The 20,540-nt window shown below is 33.0% G+C and overlaps 2 protein-coding genes and 1 long non-coding RNA gene across 20 annotated transcripts in view; 2 read left to right on the top strand and 1 right to left on the bottom strand.

Annotated features, from left to right (window-relative positions):
• The first annotated feature begins 72 nt into the window (after positions 1–72).
• The window catches only part of Ap-1sigma (AP-1 complex subunit sigma-2), a 20,886-nt gene continuing 418 nt past the window's right edge, over positions 73–20,540 (top strand). Inside the window, exons 1-7 of one of the 5 annotated variants that reach the window (XR_014438954.1) lie at positions 73–195; positions 565–771; positions 862–1,040; positions 1,144–1,252; positions 1,366–1,503; positions 5,623–7,267; positions 7,448–10,795. Coding sequence is in view for 3 of the 5 variants with exons in the window: in XM_083099697.1 (XP_082955823.1) it covers positions 769–771; positions 862–1,040; positions 1,144–1,252; positions 1,366–1,503; positions 7,448–7,492 (474 nt within the window). In the remaining 2 variants the exon portion in view is untranslated. Of the gene's footprint in view, positions 196–364; positions 386–564; positions 772–861; positions 1,041–1,143; positions 1,253–1,365; positions 1,504–5,622; positions 7,268–7,447; positions 10,796–19,092; positions 19,431–20,540 lie in introns of those variants that run through there. The other 4 variants (XM_083099697.1, XR_014438955.1, XM_083099696.1 and 1 more) reach the window with 4 other exon arrangements.
• LOC145971727 (diacylglycerol kinase theta) overlaps positions 12,972–20,540 on the top strand; it is a 19,887-nt gene continuing 12,318 nt past the window's right edge. For 7 of the 10 annotated variants that reach the window (XM_083099683.1, XM_083099682.1, XM_083099676.1 and 4 more), the window contains exon 1: positions 12,973–14,761. In XM_083099683.1, the coding sequence (XP_082955809.1) occupies positions 14,626–14,761 (136 nt within the window). In that variant the 5' untranslated portion in view covers positions 12,973–14,625. Of the gene's footprint in view, positions 14,762–20,540 lie in introns of all 10 variants that reach the window. The other 3 variants (XM_083099674.1, XM_083099673.1, XM_083099678.1) reach the window with 1 other exon arrangement.
• The window catches only part of LOC145971733 (uncharacterized), a 136,532-nt gene continuing 134,625 nt past the window's right edge, over positions 18,634–20,540 (bottom strand). For 4 of the 5 annotated variants that reach the window (XR_014438958.1, XR_014438961.1, XR_014438959.1 and 1 more), the window contains one exon: positions 18,634–20,277. This is a non-coding gene — a long non-coding RNA (uncharacterized LOC145971733). The remainder of the gene's footprint in view (positions 20,278–20,540) is intronic. The other variant, XR_014438962.1, reaches the window with a different exon arrangement.

The raw sequence follows: 20,540 nt of genomic DNA, 5'->3' as shown, positions 1-20,540 counted from the left end.
TTGGTCAATCGTTGCTGGTTACCCTAGGCATGGGTCGATATAATTGGCTGTGGTCAATCGTAACGTGATCGGGAGTGAGTGATATGGCCATTTGCAACTCGATCAAATATACGATACGCTATCTATATACCCTATATGCTATGGAACCAAGTTTCTTCGACCGTTGCATTTTCAAATGTCGTTGGTTTATGGGAGGTAAGTTTTTTTTACTTGTGAAAAAAAGGAAATAAACATTTCTTGCGCTGATGATACCTTCTTTACTCATTGGAGTAAATTTTCCAAATGTATATGTTTTCCTTCTTTCGTGCAAATATCAGCGTGAGATATTCTTTTTCAAACTGCATAAATCTGTCATAAGAGATCTTTTAGGTGTTAACTGACATATGTGTGTGACATATTGTTTTCATTTTTTATATCAATATTATATAAGAAAGATACTCTATTAAAAAATACATAATTTATACTTCATATAACATCCTCTGCTAAATTCACCACCGCGATTGCGAGTTTTGTTGTTTTTGATACACCCTGTATAAATCATCGAATGCGTCAAACGCGTTTCAGAATTGGTGTCCTCGATGTCCAACATGTCGTTGTAGCCATTCATAAAGTTCGGGCTCTCGAGCGAGACGGAAATTCGGGAAATTTGGGTGTGACTCTCAAAAAGTGCGCATAATTTGTACGAATGTCGTCAGTCGTTATCTAAGTGCCAAATCGTGAAGGATAAATAACTGAGACGCGAGAGGGAAACAATAAAGTCGAGGCAACATGGTAAGTTTTGATATACAGCCTATTTTGTTCGCCAAATAAATGTACGAAGATAATACCGAGTCGTTATGATGGTCATTAATGGTGTTGCAGATGCAATTTATGTTACTGTTCAGCCGTCAAGGGAAACTCCGCTTACAAAAGTGGTATGTCGCGCATCCGGATAAGTTGAAAAAGAAGATCACGCGCGAGCTAATAACCACGATACTCGCCCGAAAGCCAAAAATGTCGAGCTTCTTAGAATGGAAGGATGTTAAAGTCGTCTACAAGAGGTAATTGTACGCGATTGATAATCGCCGGTTCAATCTAAGATGCTGCATTTCGCGATATATGTGAATAATTTTTTTCTACAACTAGAATTTTATTTACTTGCAGATATGCAAGCTTGTACTTTTGCTGTGCAATTGAGCAAAATGATAATGAATTATTAACTTTGGAAATTATACATCGATATGTTGAATTATTGGATAAGTATTTTGGCAGTGTGAGTATATTTATTAAGATGAAAGATTTAAAAGTATTTTTATATAGAATGCACTTTGTAATTTGTTGTCCAATTTTGTAAAATTATAATGAGTTATAATATAACATTACTAGGTATGCGAATTGGACATAATTTTCAATTTCGAAAAGGCATACTTTATCTTAGACGAATTACTTGTTGGTGGAGAGATACAAGAAACTAGCAAAAAGAATGTATTAAAAGCCATTGCTGCCCAGGATCTGCTACAGGAGGTTAGTTACGGGGATGTACCCCTTGAATTGTAATACGTTTTTATTTATTAACAGCACAAGGTTGTACACATATATACGCATACAGTTTTCTTTTATAGCCAGATTTGGCTATAAAAGAGAGATTTTTAGATCGTTTTATCTTTATATTCGTTTTTACATTTAACATATTCAAAACTCAGAACTTTAGATTAGAAGAACTATATCCAGGTGGAAAGAGTACAAATGAGAATTTTGTATTTGCATAATATTTATAATTAATATTTATTAATTATAAATTAAAGCGATCTATTGCTTCTTCTCGCTAGTCATATATCGTTTTTATTAAACGATTATGATATTGCAAGAATCAAGCATGTATAAAATCTATTTAAGCTAGGTGATATATGATCAAATTCTTTTTTTTAAATTTAAAATTTTTATTTCTGGCTTTTTCAAATTTAGTTTTTCTTTGCAATATTAATATCTTTTATGAGAAAATTACATTTATAAAAAAATTACAGAAATATCAAAAATCTACAGTATCGAAGCAATCTATTTGATATATATAGTTATATTTAGCCATTATCCATCATATTTTAAAATTTAACACCTAGTAATAATAGATTTGTAAAAATATAGAAATGAATAATATTACAGGACATGCATGCATGAAGGCATTTAAAGATATTAATAATTGCCTCTAAAATAATTCAAACTTTCTACTTGCTTTAATCTTGCCTGTCCTCTTGCATATACAATTATATATAATAATGTATATAGTTACACCTTTTTACATAGTATTATATCAGTTTTTTATTTTGTTGACATTTCTCTGTGTTGTAATATTTGATGTTGCACGATGTGATCAAACAATATGTTAGTTGCCACATTGATATAATCCCATGTGTATATATATATATATATATATATATATATATATATCTTATTGCCTGTCTATATATATGTCTATGTATATATTCATTATTCACACTATGTTTATGATTTATTTATACACATATATTTTTTTATAACATACAGAATGTGACAGAACCAGATAATTTTCCTTTTGTTATGTGTTATTTCTCGTGTCAATTGTTGCAAACATTACTATGCATTGAAGTGGTTTTAAGATTAATAACTTATCAATTGATTTCTCTAATTTCTTTTTTATACTTTATCGAATGCTTCTATTTCGATAACATTCAACTATTCTACATATCTCAACTATCCTATCTTTTATTAAGCATGAGCAATATCTACAATATAAAGTGTTATATATTAGTAAAAAATTGTAAGATATAACAAACTTAAATGTTAAATATTGAATATTTTGATAGTCAATTTCAAAAAATGCTTGCGCTTCTCATTTAATCATAAAGGAGCATGTACTTTACTGTGTTAAATTTAATTTGTATTATTGGCAAATATCTAAATATCTGTGCATAATAGCAGCTATATAGTGTGAGTACTATTTAATGATATTGTTGTGTAATTTGTACGACCAAAAAAGAAAGTTTTAAAATAGGCATTTTTTCTCTTGAAGTTTGCATTTATACTAGTAAATACATAAGAAAAATGTTGGACTCAAATTTTTGGGATTTCTAGTGATCATAATTTAAATGAAAAAAAAAATATAAATAAAAATATATTTATTATCTGCTGAAGGACATTTTTATCCAACTAAAGGCACAACATATATTTTACATTGAGATATATACAATAGGGAGAACTTATAGTTAAGTTTACTTATCTGTCTTGTCGAAAGACAGATTATTTTAATCTTATTTTTAACCTGATTACATATGTGTAAAACTACTTTTTATATCAGGAGTTTATTCAGATACTAGTAAATTTTTAGCAAAGCAAATCGTTATAAAATCATTATAAAAACAAAGGTTAAAGATACATTTATTCTTCATATCTTAAATTATGATGATGCAAATAAATAAAACTGTAAAATCAAAATTAAAATAATTTATACATTACTGTGCATTTATAATATGCATATTATTTGAAATTTCTAAATAGATTATAGCAATAATGAATGAGAAATATCTTTTTATTAATATTTCATTCATTCTATTGGAATTGTTGAAACGTTTTTAATCATTGAATTGTATGTTGCATTAATAGTACATTATTTTTTATGTATAATATGCCATATTTAAAAATAATTTGATAAGGATATATATGAGGTATCATTCATTCTAGTCTGCTGTTAGATTTTTTGTCAGAAAGTTATTTATTTATAGAAAAATAGAAATGATACCTTACATGAAGTTTTTTTTAAATTTGAAACAAATATTTTAAAAATATAATTTACGAGATAAAAATTAAAAAATTAAATATGTTTGATGGCTTTTTGATATGTAATAATATTTTTTTACTTTACTATGAATGATGTATGTTATTATGCATATATAAGGTGTCCATATCATATATCCTAAAATTATTAATATTTCACAAAATATTAAACATGTTTAAACATTATTAATGTATCAATATATTAAAAATTTGACAATCTTGGCAGAATTATTTTATTTTGTATTTAAATATATTAAATATATATATATTTTTTCATTAAGTTAATCGTTTTAATGTAAAAAATTGTTGTTTAAAATTCAAATGTTAAATTAAAATTATCGTAAATTATAGTAAATGTTGATTGAATAAAAAATTTAATAATAATTCATGTTAATAATACATGTAAATATTTGTAAAAAATAGAATCTCTTTAAAAATCGAGAGCAAGCTCTTAATAACACACAACACTTTCATGTTATTTTCTCTGTAATATATTTTATGTAGGAAAAATGATATAGAAAGGTCCTTATAAGATGCTAATATATATAATGCATAATATTTTATTATTATAAGTTATTTCTATACAATATTTAAATTGCGTGTTTAAAAATTTGAGTGCTTACTTTATGTCTTTGTATGTATGATCTAAAAATCTTTAAACTACGTGCATGATGTGGCATTGGATAGAATGACGTTAAATATCCTAAAAGCGAATGAAAAATTGTTACTAATAAACAAATTGCGAATTTGTTTAATCTACTCGAATATCGATGACAGTCGCTATGCTGATAGGCATAGACAGGAAGCGAAAAAAATTGCGAATGCGTTAAAGAGAAAGATATGCCCTTTGCATAACGATTCTCATGGAAAACCGAGTGGATGAAAACTTATTCGTGATCTTCCATTAATTGCCATATGATTATATGTTTCGGATTCGTACAAAAGCATGGCACCAATGCAATAATTTACGCACTAAGTAAATCTTTTGTAGTAAGAATAAGAGAGTGATGTTAACGTATTATTGCCATATTAATATCTTAAATTTATTCAGTGTATTCAGATCTAGATTAATCAATTATTCCATAGATATGATTATGTGCGACACACAGCACTAGAAGTAGAATAAATGAGAAGTGTATTACTACATATATGTTGCCATTTGTAGAGTCTTGATATGTATATGTGTGTGTATGCCTTTAAAATTTAATAAATACTTTTCAACAATTGTATTCACTTTGTAACATTTGTCTCATATATTTTCCAAATAATGTATCATAACTTTATGAAAATACTGAATTCCGAGAGTTTCATGTAATCTCATAAATGACATTATCAAATTTTTTGCAAAATATTTAAATATGATATCATTACTAAAATTATTATATGTATATTTAAAATTATTTAAAAAATTATAATTTTATTAAAAGAATTTAAAGTTTATAACTATATTTAGAAAAATTATCTTATATATAGGTTTCTAAATGAAATAAGATATCAAATTGTAAATTATAAATAAAGACAAAAAAACGCATAAATAATAATAGATTATTATATATTAACAAGATCATTTTTGTACCATTATAACTCAAGATTTTAATATGTTGTGGTTTATAGAAAGAATACTGTGAGACTCTTGTGTGTGTGTGTGTGGAGAGAGAAAAAAAAGAGCGCACACTGTGATTGTACATGAATATGTAATTTTTAATATCTGTAATCCTTCAAATATTTGTATATAATATTGCACAATATGTATTATATATATTAAGTCCATGGTAGATAGGGACAAAGTAGAAGTTTAGCGAAGACTAGTTAGTTTTTCTTTGTTTGTTGTGGAAGGACGAAGCTGTGGAAGGTGCTCTGCGGGAGATAGGGCTTTTATAGGTACCCTATTGTTTGCATGAGCTTCACGGACAAAGTATCAACCCACATGATCAACCGAAAAACCAGAAAAGGCTTATTCGCTGCATGATGCCATTACGACTCTACTATAGAAATATATAAAATTTCAAGTCAACTTTATACTAGTCATATGCAGGACGTTTGAGGCATCGTACATTTTCTCTTTTGGCTATAAGCTCATTGACGATAAGTCAATTAACGATTTTTCTGCGTGATGAAAATTCCATTTGGGAATTGATAAAAAAAATCGAGGAAAAAAACTAATTTTTTTTATTCTTACTTGAAAGCCTTGATTTTCAATACGAAATATATAATGTCATAACAATTGACATTTTATTTCTAATAAAAGTGCATACAGGTTTAAATCAAATAAAGTATAAGATTGCATTAATTAATTTAGAAGTTTAAGTTAATCCACTTAAAGTACATTTGAAAAAGATACAAAAAATCTATTCATCTTATAATTAGCAAATTCATTACTTGGAAATAGTGGATATATTTTTCTTATAGTTAGTTAATTTATTAACTTCTAACGCTTATTGCTCGAGAGAAAATGTGCACGATACTTGGAGCATTCTCTGTATATGTTAATATATTTTTATATCGAAAAAAGAAAGTCGTCTCTTGCGTAAAACAAAATGTTATGTTACTAACCAAAGGCTGAACTATAGTTTTTAAATTTCGATCATAACTTTTAACGTACATCTTGATAAGTAAGTGACGACAGTTACCCCAACGTACTTTAATCCTCAACTATGGCAATAAAATTATTCTGTATATTTATAAGTTATTTTTATGAAAGCGTTATACACATGTGCTATATTGAAATACGTCAGTTCTTAGGCGACTATCACGTACAAAATATATATTTCTTACGTACCTCTCTCTATCTACTTAAAAAAAATACTATTTTAATTATTACAAGTAATTCGAAACTTGTCTTTATATACTATATATATATATATATATATATATATATATATATATATATATGTATATATGCACGCTCATATATTAAGCATTGTCAATTTTTAACGTATTAATGTATAATTAATTATACATTAAGTGTAAGTTTAATAATAAATATATCGAACGAAATTTTTACATTGTAATTGAAAACGAGCGCGTACACAACACCTTGTCTGTTTCATATTGGCCTATGTTATCAGTTAAACGAATATAAATCTCAAATGGAGATAACACACTCGACTGAGGCACTTCAAGTTCGTTGTTGAAGTTAATTTATTGAGAAACAGATATTTTCGCGAAATACATTTTAGTTAGCTATCTTTTTGAGCTAAATATCTCTTGTTGTAGAATATACATTGTTAAGCTGTCTCACGCGGTGAGCATATAGAGTTGAGTATCGCATCAATTCCTTGTCTCACCTCGTAGAAGACACTCCGCAATTCGACACGTTGCATGTAAATTAGACAATTTTTTATTGACGCTTAAGATTTCAATCGAGATAATAAATAATGCGCTTTGTGTGTCCACGCGAGTAAAGTCACTTGGTTGATATGAAAAGGGTTCAGTTCACCATTTGAAGCTGCATCAAGAAGAGAATTTTATTATGCAGTAGGTACGTGTACGTTTATATATACATATATATATATATATTTTATATATACATTTTCATTCTATCTATTTTCGTAATGTGTTTATAAAGTGCAGCGTCAAAGTAATTGATCCCTGTTCATATTATTTGTTAGAGATTCTCAAGCATGATGTCGATGAACTTATTCTCTTGTATTTGTTACAGGAGGAGACTCCTCAGGGATTTTTCGAGGATCATGGATTGGGATAATATTCTTTAAAACAATATTTTGGCGTACTTCGTCGTAAGTTTACACATTCCCACAATTATGTTTTATTTCATTTCATATTATCATGCGATTCATATTTGTTGTTTTAAGAAATGCAAAATTTAGAAAAAAGCTATATATATATATATACATATATGTAATGTTTTGCGTGCAGATACACATATACGGTTATCAAATTTATTATTTTAACAATTATGTTAGCAATATAAATTAGAGAGAGGTTTTAATATTTTTTTGATTAAGAATTTCTTTGATTTTATAAGTGTTGTGAATTTTTGAAATCTTCACAGTTACATTTATACAATTTTGTTAAATTATCACTAGATGGAATAGCAGATGCGATTGTGTACATGTTCTATATACACACATTTTTATCTATTCTCTATTCGTATTTTACCTTTATTCTGCACATCTTTCTAAAATGACATTATATAATTGTCATACACAGTTTGAAAATCTCTAAGCTCTATTTATTGAGTGAAAAAACAAATATTTGATATTATCAATGTAACAACATTTTCAAGTTTTCTTTCTTTATATCGCATCTTTATTTCTCTTTTTGTATGTAATAAGAAATAATTTTTTATGAAAATTCTATATAATGATACGAAATGTTATGAGGAAATAAAATTACAATATTAAATCTAGCATTTTCATATCGAGTGTTTTTGAGACATAATTTATTTATACACAATCACTCTTGTTACGAGATGTAATGTGTTGTTAATTAAATATCGTATATTCTGTATTACATAATATATCGTTAATGAAATCCCGGATGTGTTTCCTTGAATTTGAAATATAGATATGACTACAATAAAGGTGTCTGCACACATTTTTAACCAATATTAGAAAAGAAAATCGATATATAATCTCTGTAATAATAAGAGTACATTCTAATTGAAACTAAAAAGTAGATTGTAATAGAGAAAAAGATGGGAATCGGTAGTTGACGAATTCTTTAACGATGATAAAGTTAGTGATTCTTAAAGTTTGTCAAGCGTGAGTAGTTTTGAAAAAAATTAAAGAATCTCGAAAATAGCATTAAAATGCAATGCCGATGAGAATCATAAATTTAAGATAAATTATGTTAGTTGCAATTTGACTTATTTAGCTGAATAAATTTCTTTTTGTACTTAAACGATTTAGATATTATCTCCTAATCTATACTGCATTATTATTATGCAATCACCTGTGTCAGTTTATCGAACCATGTAACATATTTTTTAATGCTGTATTTCAATATAATTGCAAAAATATTAAATGGATTAAACTTATTGGTTGAAATTGAGCTAAAAGAAAATCAAAGACCGCATGTCTACTACCGACTCTTGTTTTCTTTTTTGACGGATTCAGGATTGTTAGGAAGCATTAATATTTTTTTAGAAAAATTAAAATAAAATGTAGCTGTATTGTTTTTAACTCTTAACTCTGTATAGTGATATCTTAATATGCAATCGTTTATATTATCAGTTTTTCAGAGATTCATTTGTAGGGGAAAAATAAGATGGTTTCGATTTTAGGAGAGATTTCATTCTTTTCGCAAATTTTTTATTTTTTTTTTCTCTTGCTTTTTCTTCTTTAATACTTATGAATCATCTTGTTAGAGACCGCACGAATAATGACGCTTTATTTGTGTGTTTCTCATTTCAGTTTTCGCAAAAATTCTTGCACAATCAAATACTTTGAATCTATCATTATTGCTTGTTCCACATGACTCACATTCTGCCATTAATAATAAATATATTTTAATTTTATTTTTATTTCATACAATATCTTAAAATAAATCTGTGACTTAATAATTATATAATTTTTTTTATAGAAAGTATTATTTATTATTATTTTATTATGACAAATGATTGCATGTATATAATTTTCCTTAAGAGACAGATTTTACATAATATGTAATTTTTCGCGCTACAAACACAGTTAAGGGTTAAAGAATATCTTATTATCTTAGCATTTATTTTAATTTAATATGATATCACATACGGGTGTGACAGCGACACAAGTTTTGGGCAAATTTTAGTTAGATTTAGTTTTATTCGAGAATAGTTTATTAGAAAATTTTTAATTTAGCGACGTATATGTGTCGCCCCCTTCCCTCCTGTATTTTTATTAAAATGTTACATCATATATCGTGTATTTTTATGAAGCTTGAAACGTGTATACGTGTAGCAAGATGTAAGAGTTATCGATTTCCGTATTCAATTGTTAAAATTAATCGAGATATTTTGTAACATAAATATTTGCACTGTTGTAAAATGTGCAATTGAGGTATACTAATATAATGTATAAATTGAAGATCTCGATTGCGTTCTCAAAGTACTTTTCATATTAAAAATCAGACAATAAGTTAAACATATTCTTAAATATTCGTCCCTGTGTAACGTTTATATGTGTGTTATTATACATATATACATATAAATACTCTATACATATCGAATAAATATAATCGAATCTAATCAAATTTCGCCAAGGTATTCGGCTAAATAGTATTTCTTAAATTTATTAAATAAATAAATCTTCTTTTTAAAATGTTACTAATAAGCACAATTATATATCTCTTTAAATATTGAATGAGAGATATATCTTTCTTATTCAATCTCTTTCTTTTATAGATATATATTTTAAAATAATTTTTATTTTAGTAGTATAAAAATTGAATTTAAGAAAGAGAAGAGTATAATATTGTTACATGATATAAAGAATACTTTGAGATATATTATACCCATTTGTTACAACTTGATTATGTATAAGCGGGATGTATTATATATATATATACTATGGATATCGACAGAGATGAAGTGTTGAATTCGCGGAACATATTTAAATTTACTTACCAATTCACAATTGTGTATTTTGCGGTATGCGAATCTTTTATTTTTTATTATGTAATCGTCAAAGCATACTTATGCAACAATCTAATATGCTCATTAGATCAACTAACAAGGGACGTAATGCACTTTGTAATTACATAATTAATCTGCATAACACAATCGTAAATGTCACATTCGATTGCATTTAAGCTTTTAAAGTATCTGAAGCGACAAACACAACAATGTATATATTTTGTCGGAATCAAAAATAGTTTATAAGTTATCTTTGTTGCTCTACACCTCTCCGCCCTTGATACTGATGTTTGACGAAGCGACAGGACTGTAGAATAAGACTTTATCGATGTTAAGAAATGTGAAATATGTATTATGTTAAGACCAAATGTTGCATTGACATAAAAGACGATGCTTTGCGCTCCGTCCAAAAATAAAATCTGTAAAAACAGATGACAGATAGTTGTCTGTATTATTATCATTATCGAGTAATCTCGAAACTATTTCCGCTCAAATCGACGAATGCACGAATATATTTCTGGAAAAGCGTTAATTTTGACAGCAACGAGAAAAGGATCGAAAAGTAAATTAAAAGATTTATTTCTTGTCATACTTTTAATTTCACGTCACAATAGCTAAGAGAGAGGGCATATTTCTTTTGCAAAATTTTCGTAGCAGAGTCGAAAGGTGAAAAGTGCCGGTCCCAGAACGAGCTCTCTGTTCGCGAGATCGTGCTCGCTTGAATTTACGCTCTAAAGCGCTAAACCTGTCGTCGAAATTAATGATACGTTTCTAACACGCGCGTCGCGCGTATAATTTATATGCGTGCGTATGATCAGAACGGTAGTTTATAATAACGAATACAGTTGGAGATGCACATATTTAGCGCGCCTCTCCCTCCCGCGCGCGCTCGCGCACAGTTATTGAAATTTAAACCCCGTTTCATTCACGTTCGATCGCACAATAGAACCGCGCGCGGCGAGATATAACTTCATAATGTCCATCAATGTAGCCATGTGCGGCAGACGGTTTAATGAATACAACGGACGTGACAGGGATGTGAAAATGCGTGCCACTCTCTCTCCTTCCCTCTCTCTCTCTCTCTCTCGCCTTTTCCTCTTCTTCCTCCTCCTCCTCCTCCTCATCTTCCTTCTCCCTCGCGTGTGTGTTTCCGTTATTGAAAAATCCCGTCCGCCGCAACTCCCCCGATTCGCATTGTAACGCCGTACATGCAATCGCATATCCCGGACGTGTATCACGAATGCGGGCCGATGTATGGTACATACAATGCGACGACGGGCGTCGCGACGATAATAGGCAGCATCCATTATCGAGAGGACGACGACGATTAAATGGAACGCGCCTCGCTTTCTGTATCGCCGAGGCTTCCACACGTCGCCTTTTTTTATTTGCGATTTATCCGCGCGCTAAGAAAGATCGGAAAGCGACGAGGCCGGGATTGATAGAGGGTATCATCTCAAGCTCTGAAGGATTATCCGCTTTTTTTAAAGGACAGCGAACAAGACTCTGTAAATCGGTAAATTAGTTCGACATCGCGAAGCAAGATATTATTATTATTATTACTTATCCAGCATCCCCTCGAGCGCGATTCACCTGATTCACCTAATTAAATGCATCGCGAGATGTATAAGAAAAAAAGATAATCGTACGCGTATAAATTAGAATGTGTGGCAGTGGAGAATGTATAAGTAGAGGGTCTACTTCCAGGAAAATCTAGGATAATTCTCAGAGATTTCTTTTTGTACTTGAAAAATATCAAGAAATTCTCGTGGAATTTTATTACAACTTGGGAATCTTTTTTGAAATTCGCTCTTTGATAATTTTACTCTTGTAAGCAGTCGACGAGTCCAATGAATTATGTATGTTTAAAATATATTATAAATATATATCTTTGTGTATTATATTATATATTCAATGTTTTAACAGAATCTTAAATGCGCAATACTTATTGTATTTTTAGTGATGAAAAAATGAAAAATGTTTACCTCAACAATATTCAATTTTTTTTCGATATGTTTGCAAATCTAATCTTGAAATTTCAGTAGCTCTTTTTTTGTATAAGTGAAAAAACATTGGAAAATGCATACGATACAAAAAATTATTTTAAAAAGCTGCAGAAAGATCTTAAGATAATTCTTTAGAATTTTGAACAAAAATAAAATCTTTAAACGAGGAATTTTTTTACAAGATTTAAGTAGACGCTGATAAATAAATTTAATAATAAATTGTATAAATAATTGTATAAATAAATTTAATAATAAATAAAATTACAATGCCATGTCACACAGACACGGGAAATGCACCGAAGAGAGAGTAGCTTCCCAAACTTTGGAAGGGAGAGAAGAATCTGATTATTTATCCTTTGATTATGCTGTCATTGCGAATATATCGGCTTTGAATCGCAGCATCGTGCGCTGTAGGAGGATTTTAAAAAAGGATCCAACGCGGATATACACGTATATCGAGTTGGCGGCGGAGTCCACCGAGTGGCGGCATCCTCGAGCGAGGAGGAAGCGCGAGGAAGAGGAAGAGGACGGGGACGGGGATCGCGCGTCGGCGCGTCGAGGCGGAAAGCGACGTCGACGTCGCGTCGGCTCCTCTCACTGACGTCGACGCCATCGCCGTCGTCGTACTGTCGTCGACGTCGGGCATCGTCCCGATCGCGTGCGTTAATTCACGTTCGATTAACGGAGTTAACGACGATCGCGATACACGTACGACGTGCGATGGCGCGCGAATGTGCGAAACGATAACGATAATCGGCGGCGTCACCGGGGATCATACATCGGTATCGGGGAGATCGTTCGCGACCGACGCGCGAGCGTTGTCGAGAGCCCTTTTAGCCTCGTCCGTCGAAGGGACGGGAGAAAGTCGGATCCGCGTGCGAGCGACGTCATCGTGCGAAGCGACGTCGCGGACATTTGGACTTTGGCTCGAGTGAGAGAGAGAGAGAGGGAGATAGGTCGAAAATAGATACTGAAAATTAGAGACGTAACGAGGAGACGCGTTGGAGCGTCGAGCGAGAAGCGACGAGGAAACACGCGCGCCGTTTCCGTCGCCCCTCGCCATCGTCACCGTCAGTGCTGGAAAACGAGGCTCTTCCGTCCCCGTGAAAATTTTCCTCGGCGAAAATTCCCCCGGACTCGTGCGCGCGCGTACGGTTTCTCATCAGGCACGTCCTCGGGGAGCGAACGCTCGATCGCGACGAGATATATATTTGGAGGGAAAAAAAAATCGTTAACATGAAAACGGCCTGCTTTCCTCGATTAGCGAAGCGTCGCGCAATTGATGTTTATACGTGAGAGGATAATCGACAAAAGAGAAAGAGAGAGAGAGGAGAGAGAGGAGAGCACGCCCTTGACAGCTTCTTTGCGCTCGGAAGAGGGCGGCTCGGATCATTCGGCCCCCATATGACGCCCCACTTAGGCCGCTAGGACAGCGCATCCGCCACTGGCCGGTGGCGGTGACGAAAAGGGGCTGATGTCAGTGCGGCCACTCGGCGGCGTTCGCTCGTATCAGCAGCAGCAGCAGCAGCAACAGCGGCGGCGGCGGCTCATCGGATGCGCGAACGCGATATCGGCGTCGTACCGTAAGCGAGGCGAGCTAGAACATCGGCATCAGCGGCGGCAGGAGCACCGACACCAGCTACAACGTCAGCGGCAGGAGCAGGGGCAACGAGAACAACAGGAACAGGAACGACGACAACAACAACGACGACGACGACGACGACGGTGATGCTCGGCGGCGGCCGCGAGATACCAGCGACAGTGATCGGCGGTGGTTCGGCGGCGACGATTCACGACGGCGACGACGCATCTGGCGCGCGCGATCGTGGCTGCCGGCGTCCCGTGGCTCGTCCCGAGGCGCAGCTCGTGGAATAATGCGCGTTAGGCACGACGACGTTAGCACGACGACGAGGCGCCGCGTTACGACGATTACGACGGGACGACGACGACGGTACGACGGTGCGACGTGTGGTGGGCCCGCGACCAGCGTGTGCTGCGGCCAGCTACGACGACGACGAGGATTACTACTACGATTACTACTACCACCGCTACTACTACTACCACCACCACCGCCACCACCACCGCCATCATCATCATCGCCACCATCATCGCAGCTGCAACAGCGCAATTATGTACGGTTCCGAGATCACGTAGTGTCGGGCGTGTAATTATGTTGTTGTCATCGTCGCGCGGCGCGCCCTGCGTAGCTTCACGGTGAAAATCTGGCGTGAACGGTTCCGCGGTGGAACGGGGAATATGGCGTCGGTCTCGGCCGAGACTCCAGCCAGCCATGGGCACAGCTTCAGTAAGAAAACGTTTCACAAACCGACGTACTGCCATAGCTGCACGGACATGCTCTGGGGCCTCATACAGCAGGGGTACATCTGCGAAGGTAAGATCGCGTCGCGCGATTCTCCCGTCAAAGTCGGTGCCAGGAGCGTCGACGAGGAGAGAGAGAGAGAGAGAGAGAGATAATGTAGGGGGCGGGGGGAGCAGAGAAAAGCGTTTATTATGCGTTCCGGGATAGATCTCTTGGAATTAAGCACGAGAGATGACTAGAACGATGACTAGAATTTGCAATATATGTGTGAAAATAAGTCCAAGACGGACAAAAGTGGAAGAAGGGAAAGAGGGTAGATTGGAGACGAGATAGCTCTCGTAGAGTACATCCGCACGCGCGGAGAGTACGCATCTCTGTCTCGTCCACGCCGGAGGATGCGCACAGCTCCGCGAGGGACCAACATGCTCCGGAAATACTTGCGCGATCCCGAGATTCGCTTCTCCGCGAGTCCGTCTCTTTAACGCGCGATACGGCATCCTCGACTTGTCCCTTTAATCGTAATCAGGCGACGAAAACATCGACGATGACGGGTCCTCGGTGGACGTTCAAAATTTTAAATGCGAGCGCTTTAAAAAAAGAAAAAAACAAAAAAAAACGAGACCGCGAAGTCGATCGATAAGCAGGTCCGCCGCTTGGTTAAGATACCGCGGAAAGATACCGGGAAATCTGGAGATCCCGCGCTACTCCGCCGAGTAGCCGAATAGCGATTCCGATTGTGAATGACAGACGCGGCGCGGCGAGCGGTTTTATTCAATCGGGTCAGGGTGCCGCGCACCCCCGACGGAGCCTCGGCGGGTCTCCGGGCATTTTAGCGCCTCTCGCGAACACGCGTCAGCCGCGCGACCGGAGAGTGCAACGGAGAGGAGAGACGGACGGATAGAGATTGGAAGGAGAAGGAGATAAAGAGATAGAGGGATTTGTGTCGAGGAAAACAGAAAGGGGAGCCTCGGAAAGGGACGAGGGGGACGAGGGGGTGGGAAACGACGGCGTACGCAGATCGCAGAGGGCGCGAGCGCGAACGCGCGCCCACCTTTCACGAGCATTGATCGCGAGGGGTGGGGTAGTATGGCTGAAAGACCACGGATAAGGTTGTCGGAGTTGGGTGGTATTCCGAGGGGGCGGGCGGGGACGGGGGAGAGCGCGAACGCTCGGTGGCATCGACGGCGAGGAGGGTTGCCCCCCCCCCCCCGAGGTAGGGGTGAGAGCTCGCTGACGGGTAAAGAGGCGTAAAGAACCTTCGTTGTAACGCGAGCAGAAACGAGCCTTGTGTCCGAGCTGTCGCGCTCTTTCGGAATGTTCGATGAAGAGAGCTGCCTTAGATGTATCGAGCGTCATTCGGAGAGGGGCGAAGGGGGGAGAGGGAAGGGAGGGAAAGGAGGCGAGGGGGGGAAGGGGGAAAAATGTGGCAGAGTTTAGATAATTTTGTCGTCTCTCTCTCCTGAAAGATGAATTTAATTACAGGGACGGTGTGCCTGTAAATATAAGTGTGCGCGTTATGGATATATTTAGCGTCTAAAAAAAGGAAGAAAAAGAAAGCGTAATAAGAGTAAAAATATTCATTAGAAACTGATGGCCTTTATAGTCGCGAAAAGAGTGGGAGACGTTGTAGGGATAAAAAAATTTTTAACCGCGCTGTGCTTAGTCGCAGTTTGTAAAAAGTTGTACAAAGTAATCGCTAAAGCTATCGTTGCTTTATGTAAAAAGTGTTGGCTATTTTTTACTTGGATTATTTGGCCATTTTATTTTGTTCGAAAGTCAATTATAAATGTTTTGTATAAAATATCACGTTTTTCTTTTTAATTTTAATTTACGCGAACGGAATCATAGATTAGCAAACGATAAATAATTAATTTCCTCTCAAGAAAAATTTTTGACAATTAAATATAAAAAATAAGAATAGACGAAAAGACGTTAAATATCAACTTAATATTTTTGTTAAAATTGATCACTTTTTCATTTCACAGTCGGAATCGATTTGAGTCGATAGTTTTTTGATAGAATTTTTTAAAAATATTGCCAAGTTAACAAAAAATATACTTCCAAAAAAAATCTATTGCATTAACGAGAAATTTATTATTACCGAGGAAAAATTTACAATTTTGTCGTATAACGTAAAATTGACTCCTTACATATTTAAATCTCATATTTAGACATTCAGACTATTATTATTTCGATTCAATCAATAAGAATCCTTTTTAACATGTATCAAAAGTTCTCTGAAATCTTTGAGAGGAACCAGTGGTCTCTATCCACCACATAAAAATTTTAGTAATATAATGCTAATTTCACAGTAGTGGAAGATAAAGTGTTATATCTCTAAAGCCATTGTTATATATATATAAAAACCTTGCTACAATGTATTGATCGCTTTACTGTCGGTTGCTTTAAATAAAGTTGTTGTTTTTATGTCTGCAAATTATACTTAGTATTTTGTAAGTTTATATATATAAATCCAATCTACAAGGATTGGATTCTAATGATTCTCTTTATAAACTTACTCGAAACACAATTTAATCCTCATGCTTATTTTTTTCATTTCACGTTTAAGATTTCATGCTTCTTGAATCATTAATTGTATCTTATTTCAATGTATATGTCCAATGTATCAGATATTTCGTCGCATCTATTGAACAATCTTAATATAATATTTGAATTATATTATATTATGAATTATATTATGAATGTTATATAATGAATATTTAGATATTTTTTTAGTAAAACATATTATAAACGTATTAAATATTTCACGATTTACATCTGTGTTTGTGTGATAATTAGTGTTAATGATAATTGGAATGCTTATCGTTTTCTTGTATTAACAAAATTCACAGCAATTTTTTAACATTTTACTTTTGTAAATTAAATTTGCAATAATTTTCTAACTAATTTTGTAAACTAACTAATTTGCAATAATTTACTAACTAATCAACAACATTGTCTCATTCATTTAATTTAGGTAATGATTACCAGTATATTTTACATGCAAAAAGAGATAAAGATCTCAATTGACATCCATTTATTATATATATGTATGACATTCCGATTCACGTTATATAAGAATGATGAATGTCAAAAAAATTTAAACTATGCAATTTTAGAAATATAATTATAATTTTCGAAATATAACGCGAAAAAAATAATTTCTTATATTAATTCAAGAAAAAAATTATGCATGATAATATAATCTTCGGTTTGCGCGAACATCTCTCTTTAAAATGATATGCAACAGTGATAATAAACTTGGTAAGGTAAACGTAACGTGAAAAATGTAACTTGCAGATTGTAATTAAATCTTCTCTAAATCTTTTGTGATTTCATATACAATAATTACATATAACATCACATAAAAATAATAATTTTTTTAATATGTTATACATTAATTAATACTTCATTATTATATCTGTGGGTAGTAGAACTTTAATATTATGATGAGAAACACATTTTTAATTTAAAAAATGATTAATACATTTGTGAGAGACACTTTTCTTTGTACAAATGTCAGAAGAATAAACATTTTTTTAAATAATGGAATGAACCGTCATATACATGACTTAGGAATAGATATGCACATTGAATTTACCATTATCATATCGATCAAATAGTAGCGATTTAATTTATTTTTATCAGTATTTTTTTGTTTAATTTTGCTTAAATTTTTATTATAAATAGAGAAACATGAAGCAATACATTAATTTAACAAACAATAATGTTAATCGTATGTCGTAGTAATGTGATATCAAATTTTAAAGCTTGTCTCATATAACAGAAATATTGATAGATATAACTTATACAAAAAATAAAAAAATAAGTTTAATCATATATCCAGAAAACGATATATATCAGATTTTCTTGATATATTATATTTTTCTTGTTGATTTATTATATAAATAACTTAATAATTTCGATCAAATATTAAAGTCTATTATAAGTTACACTGCAGCACGAATCAAATGATTTGTACGTAGAAAACATTGCACATTTCAGAAATTGATTGTAACCAATATTGATTATTAATATTTTTCGTATTTTCTTACATAATTTTTTAATAGTTTAATTGTTTGATATTTTTTTGGGTAATATACATAAAAATATACATGTACCAGATAATTCACATCCACAAAAATAGATTCTACAAAATAGATTTTTTTCGTATTTATACAACGTCAATATATCCTCTTTGTTTTGTATTTTTTAAAAATAATTTCCGTAACAAAAATTAAATAATAAAATTTTTTTGCAAAATTACAACTCAAATGCTTCCATTATTATTAAAAAGCTCCGACATAATCATTAGGGATAAGGCATTATATATATATACGATTGATTTTAGAAATGAGAGTTTAAAATATTGTGTGTGTTATAATTTCATCGTATTCTTTTAGATTGTATTTATCATGCAAAAAAGCATATCGATGGAGAAAATATTTTATAATACAGATCAATGTATATTTTTGTTTTTTTCGTATACATAGAAAAACTGAGGAAGACAAGAGCACGTAAGATTGTAGATGATTATTATAACAGATAAGATTACGAAATTATTGTGATATTTTTCATAGTTTTGAAAATTTAATTATATCACGTACATACACAGTTTTAACTAAAGTAATTGGTTGATTTGTTGCTGCAACTAAAATTGTTACAAATTGGTAGCCAAAACTAGTCTATACATATATATAAATGTAAAAGAACCCGAAAAATAATCGCTAGAAAATAAAAACCAACATACGTGTATACTTAAGATATATGTATATGATTGCCGAAATATTGATACAATATTCTTCTTTTTTCCGAGATTTCAAACGCGATTTAAAGCATGCTTATCTTTAGCCTGACTTTTGAGCGATTTTCAAACCCGATGTAAACAGAATCGACAACATTGATTCGCGAGAAGTAGATTTCTCTTATCTATGATTTTTCGCATTTAGAATAAGATAATATATATTCTTTCGAAAAGAAAAAGTAAGATAAAGAAAACCATGATAAAATTCGCGGTTGAATATGTATAAGTACATATATTAAAAGCTAATCTCGTGTTCGATGAAAAATAATGTCGTGTTCTTTATATTAGATATGATAGACATCTGATTGGTGTCGATCATTTCGTGTATGTTTACACAAATCCACTTGGATTTAATCAAAATGTTAGCACCATAAATGCTTTCTACATTCATTAGAGAGATACAGTTCTCTTTAAACTAATACTTCGTATCTTTTTTTAAGGTAGTTTTTTATAGTTGAAGAAAACCTGGCGCTGGAAGCAAAATTTAAATGGATATGGATAAACGAATTTCCCTTTTTTTTCTTCTATGACAAGGAATATTTCTTTTCGATTGAAACTACCCACTCGAAGAGTTAAAGTTAACCCGGCATTCGTGGTCGATCGTCGATGGTGGCTGATGGCGCCTTCTTAACGAAGCGGATGCACAGTACTATTTCGGGCCGCACCTGCGCATCGATGCGACAAATTTCCCACATCTTGCCTGATTAGCGTCGCAAGAGCGCGATAGAGCTCGATCATTACCGCTCTTATGAAGAATACGACACTTGTCGCGTCACCCTGCGTCCTTTTAACAGATAATGATATGTTAAATGATGGTGTTTCAATTGCATCGCAATTACTTTTGTTAATTCTGAGATACTTATTAATATTAATATTAACTCTAAATTTATAAATAGTTTTCAAATATTGAGTATCCGCCAAATATTTTTTTTGAAAAAAAAATGAAAAAAAACTCATTTTTTTTCAAAAGAATTTGTAGATTAAATTTGAAAAAATACCATAAGAATTAACGAAATCTATAACTTTTTACTAACCGATTTTTATGTA

The sequence above is a fragment of the Camponotus vicinus genome, unplaced genomic scaffold, assembly GCF_025532165.1.
Source record: "Camponotus vicinus isolate PSW18456_S1 unplaced genomic scaffold, iyCamVici1.0 SCAF_5, whole genome shotgun sequence".
Classification (NCBI taxonomy): Eukaryota; Metazoa; Arthropoda; class Insecta; order Hymenoptera; family Formicidae; genus Camponotus; species Camponotus vicinus.
Note: the sequence above shows the minus strand (reverse complement) of the source record. Positions and strands in the feature narration are given on the sequence as shown.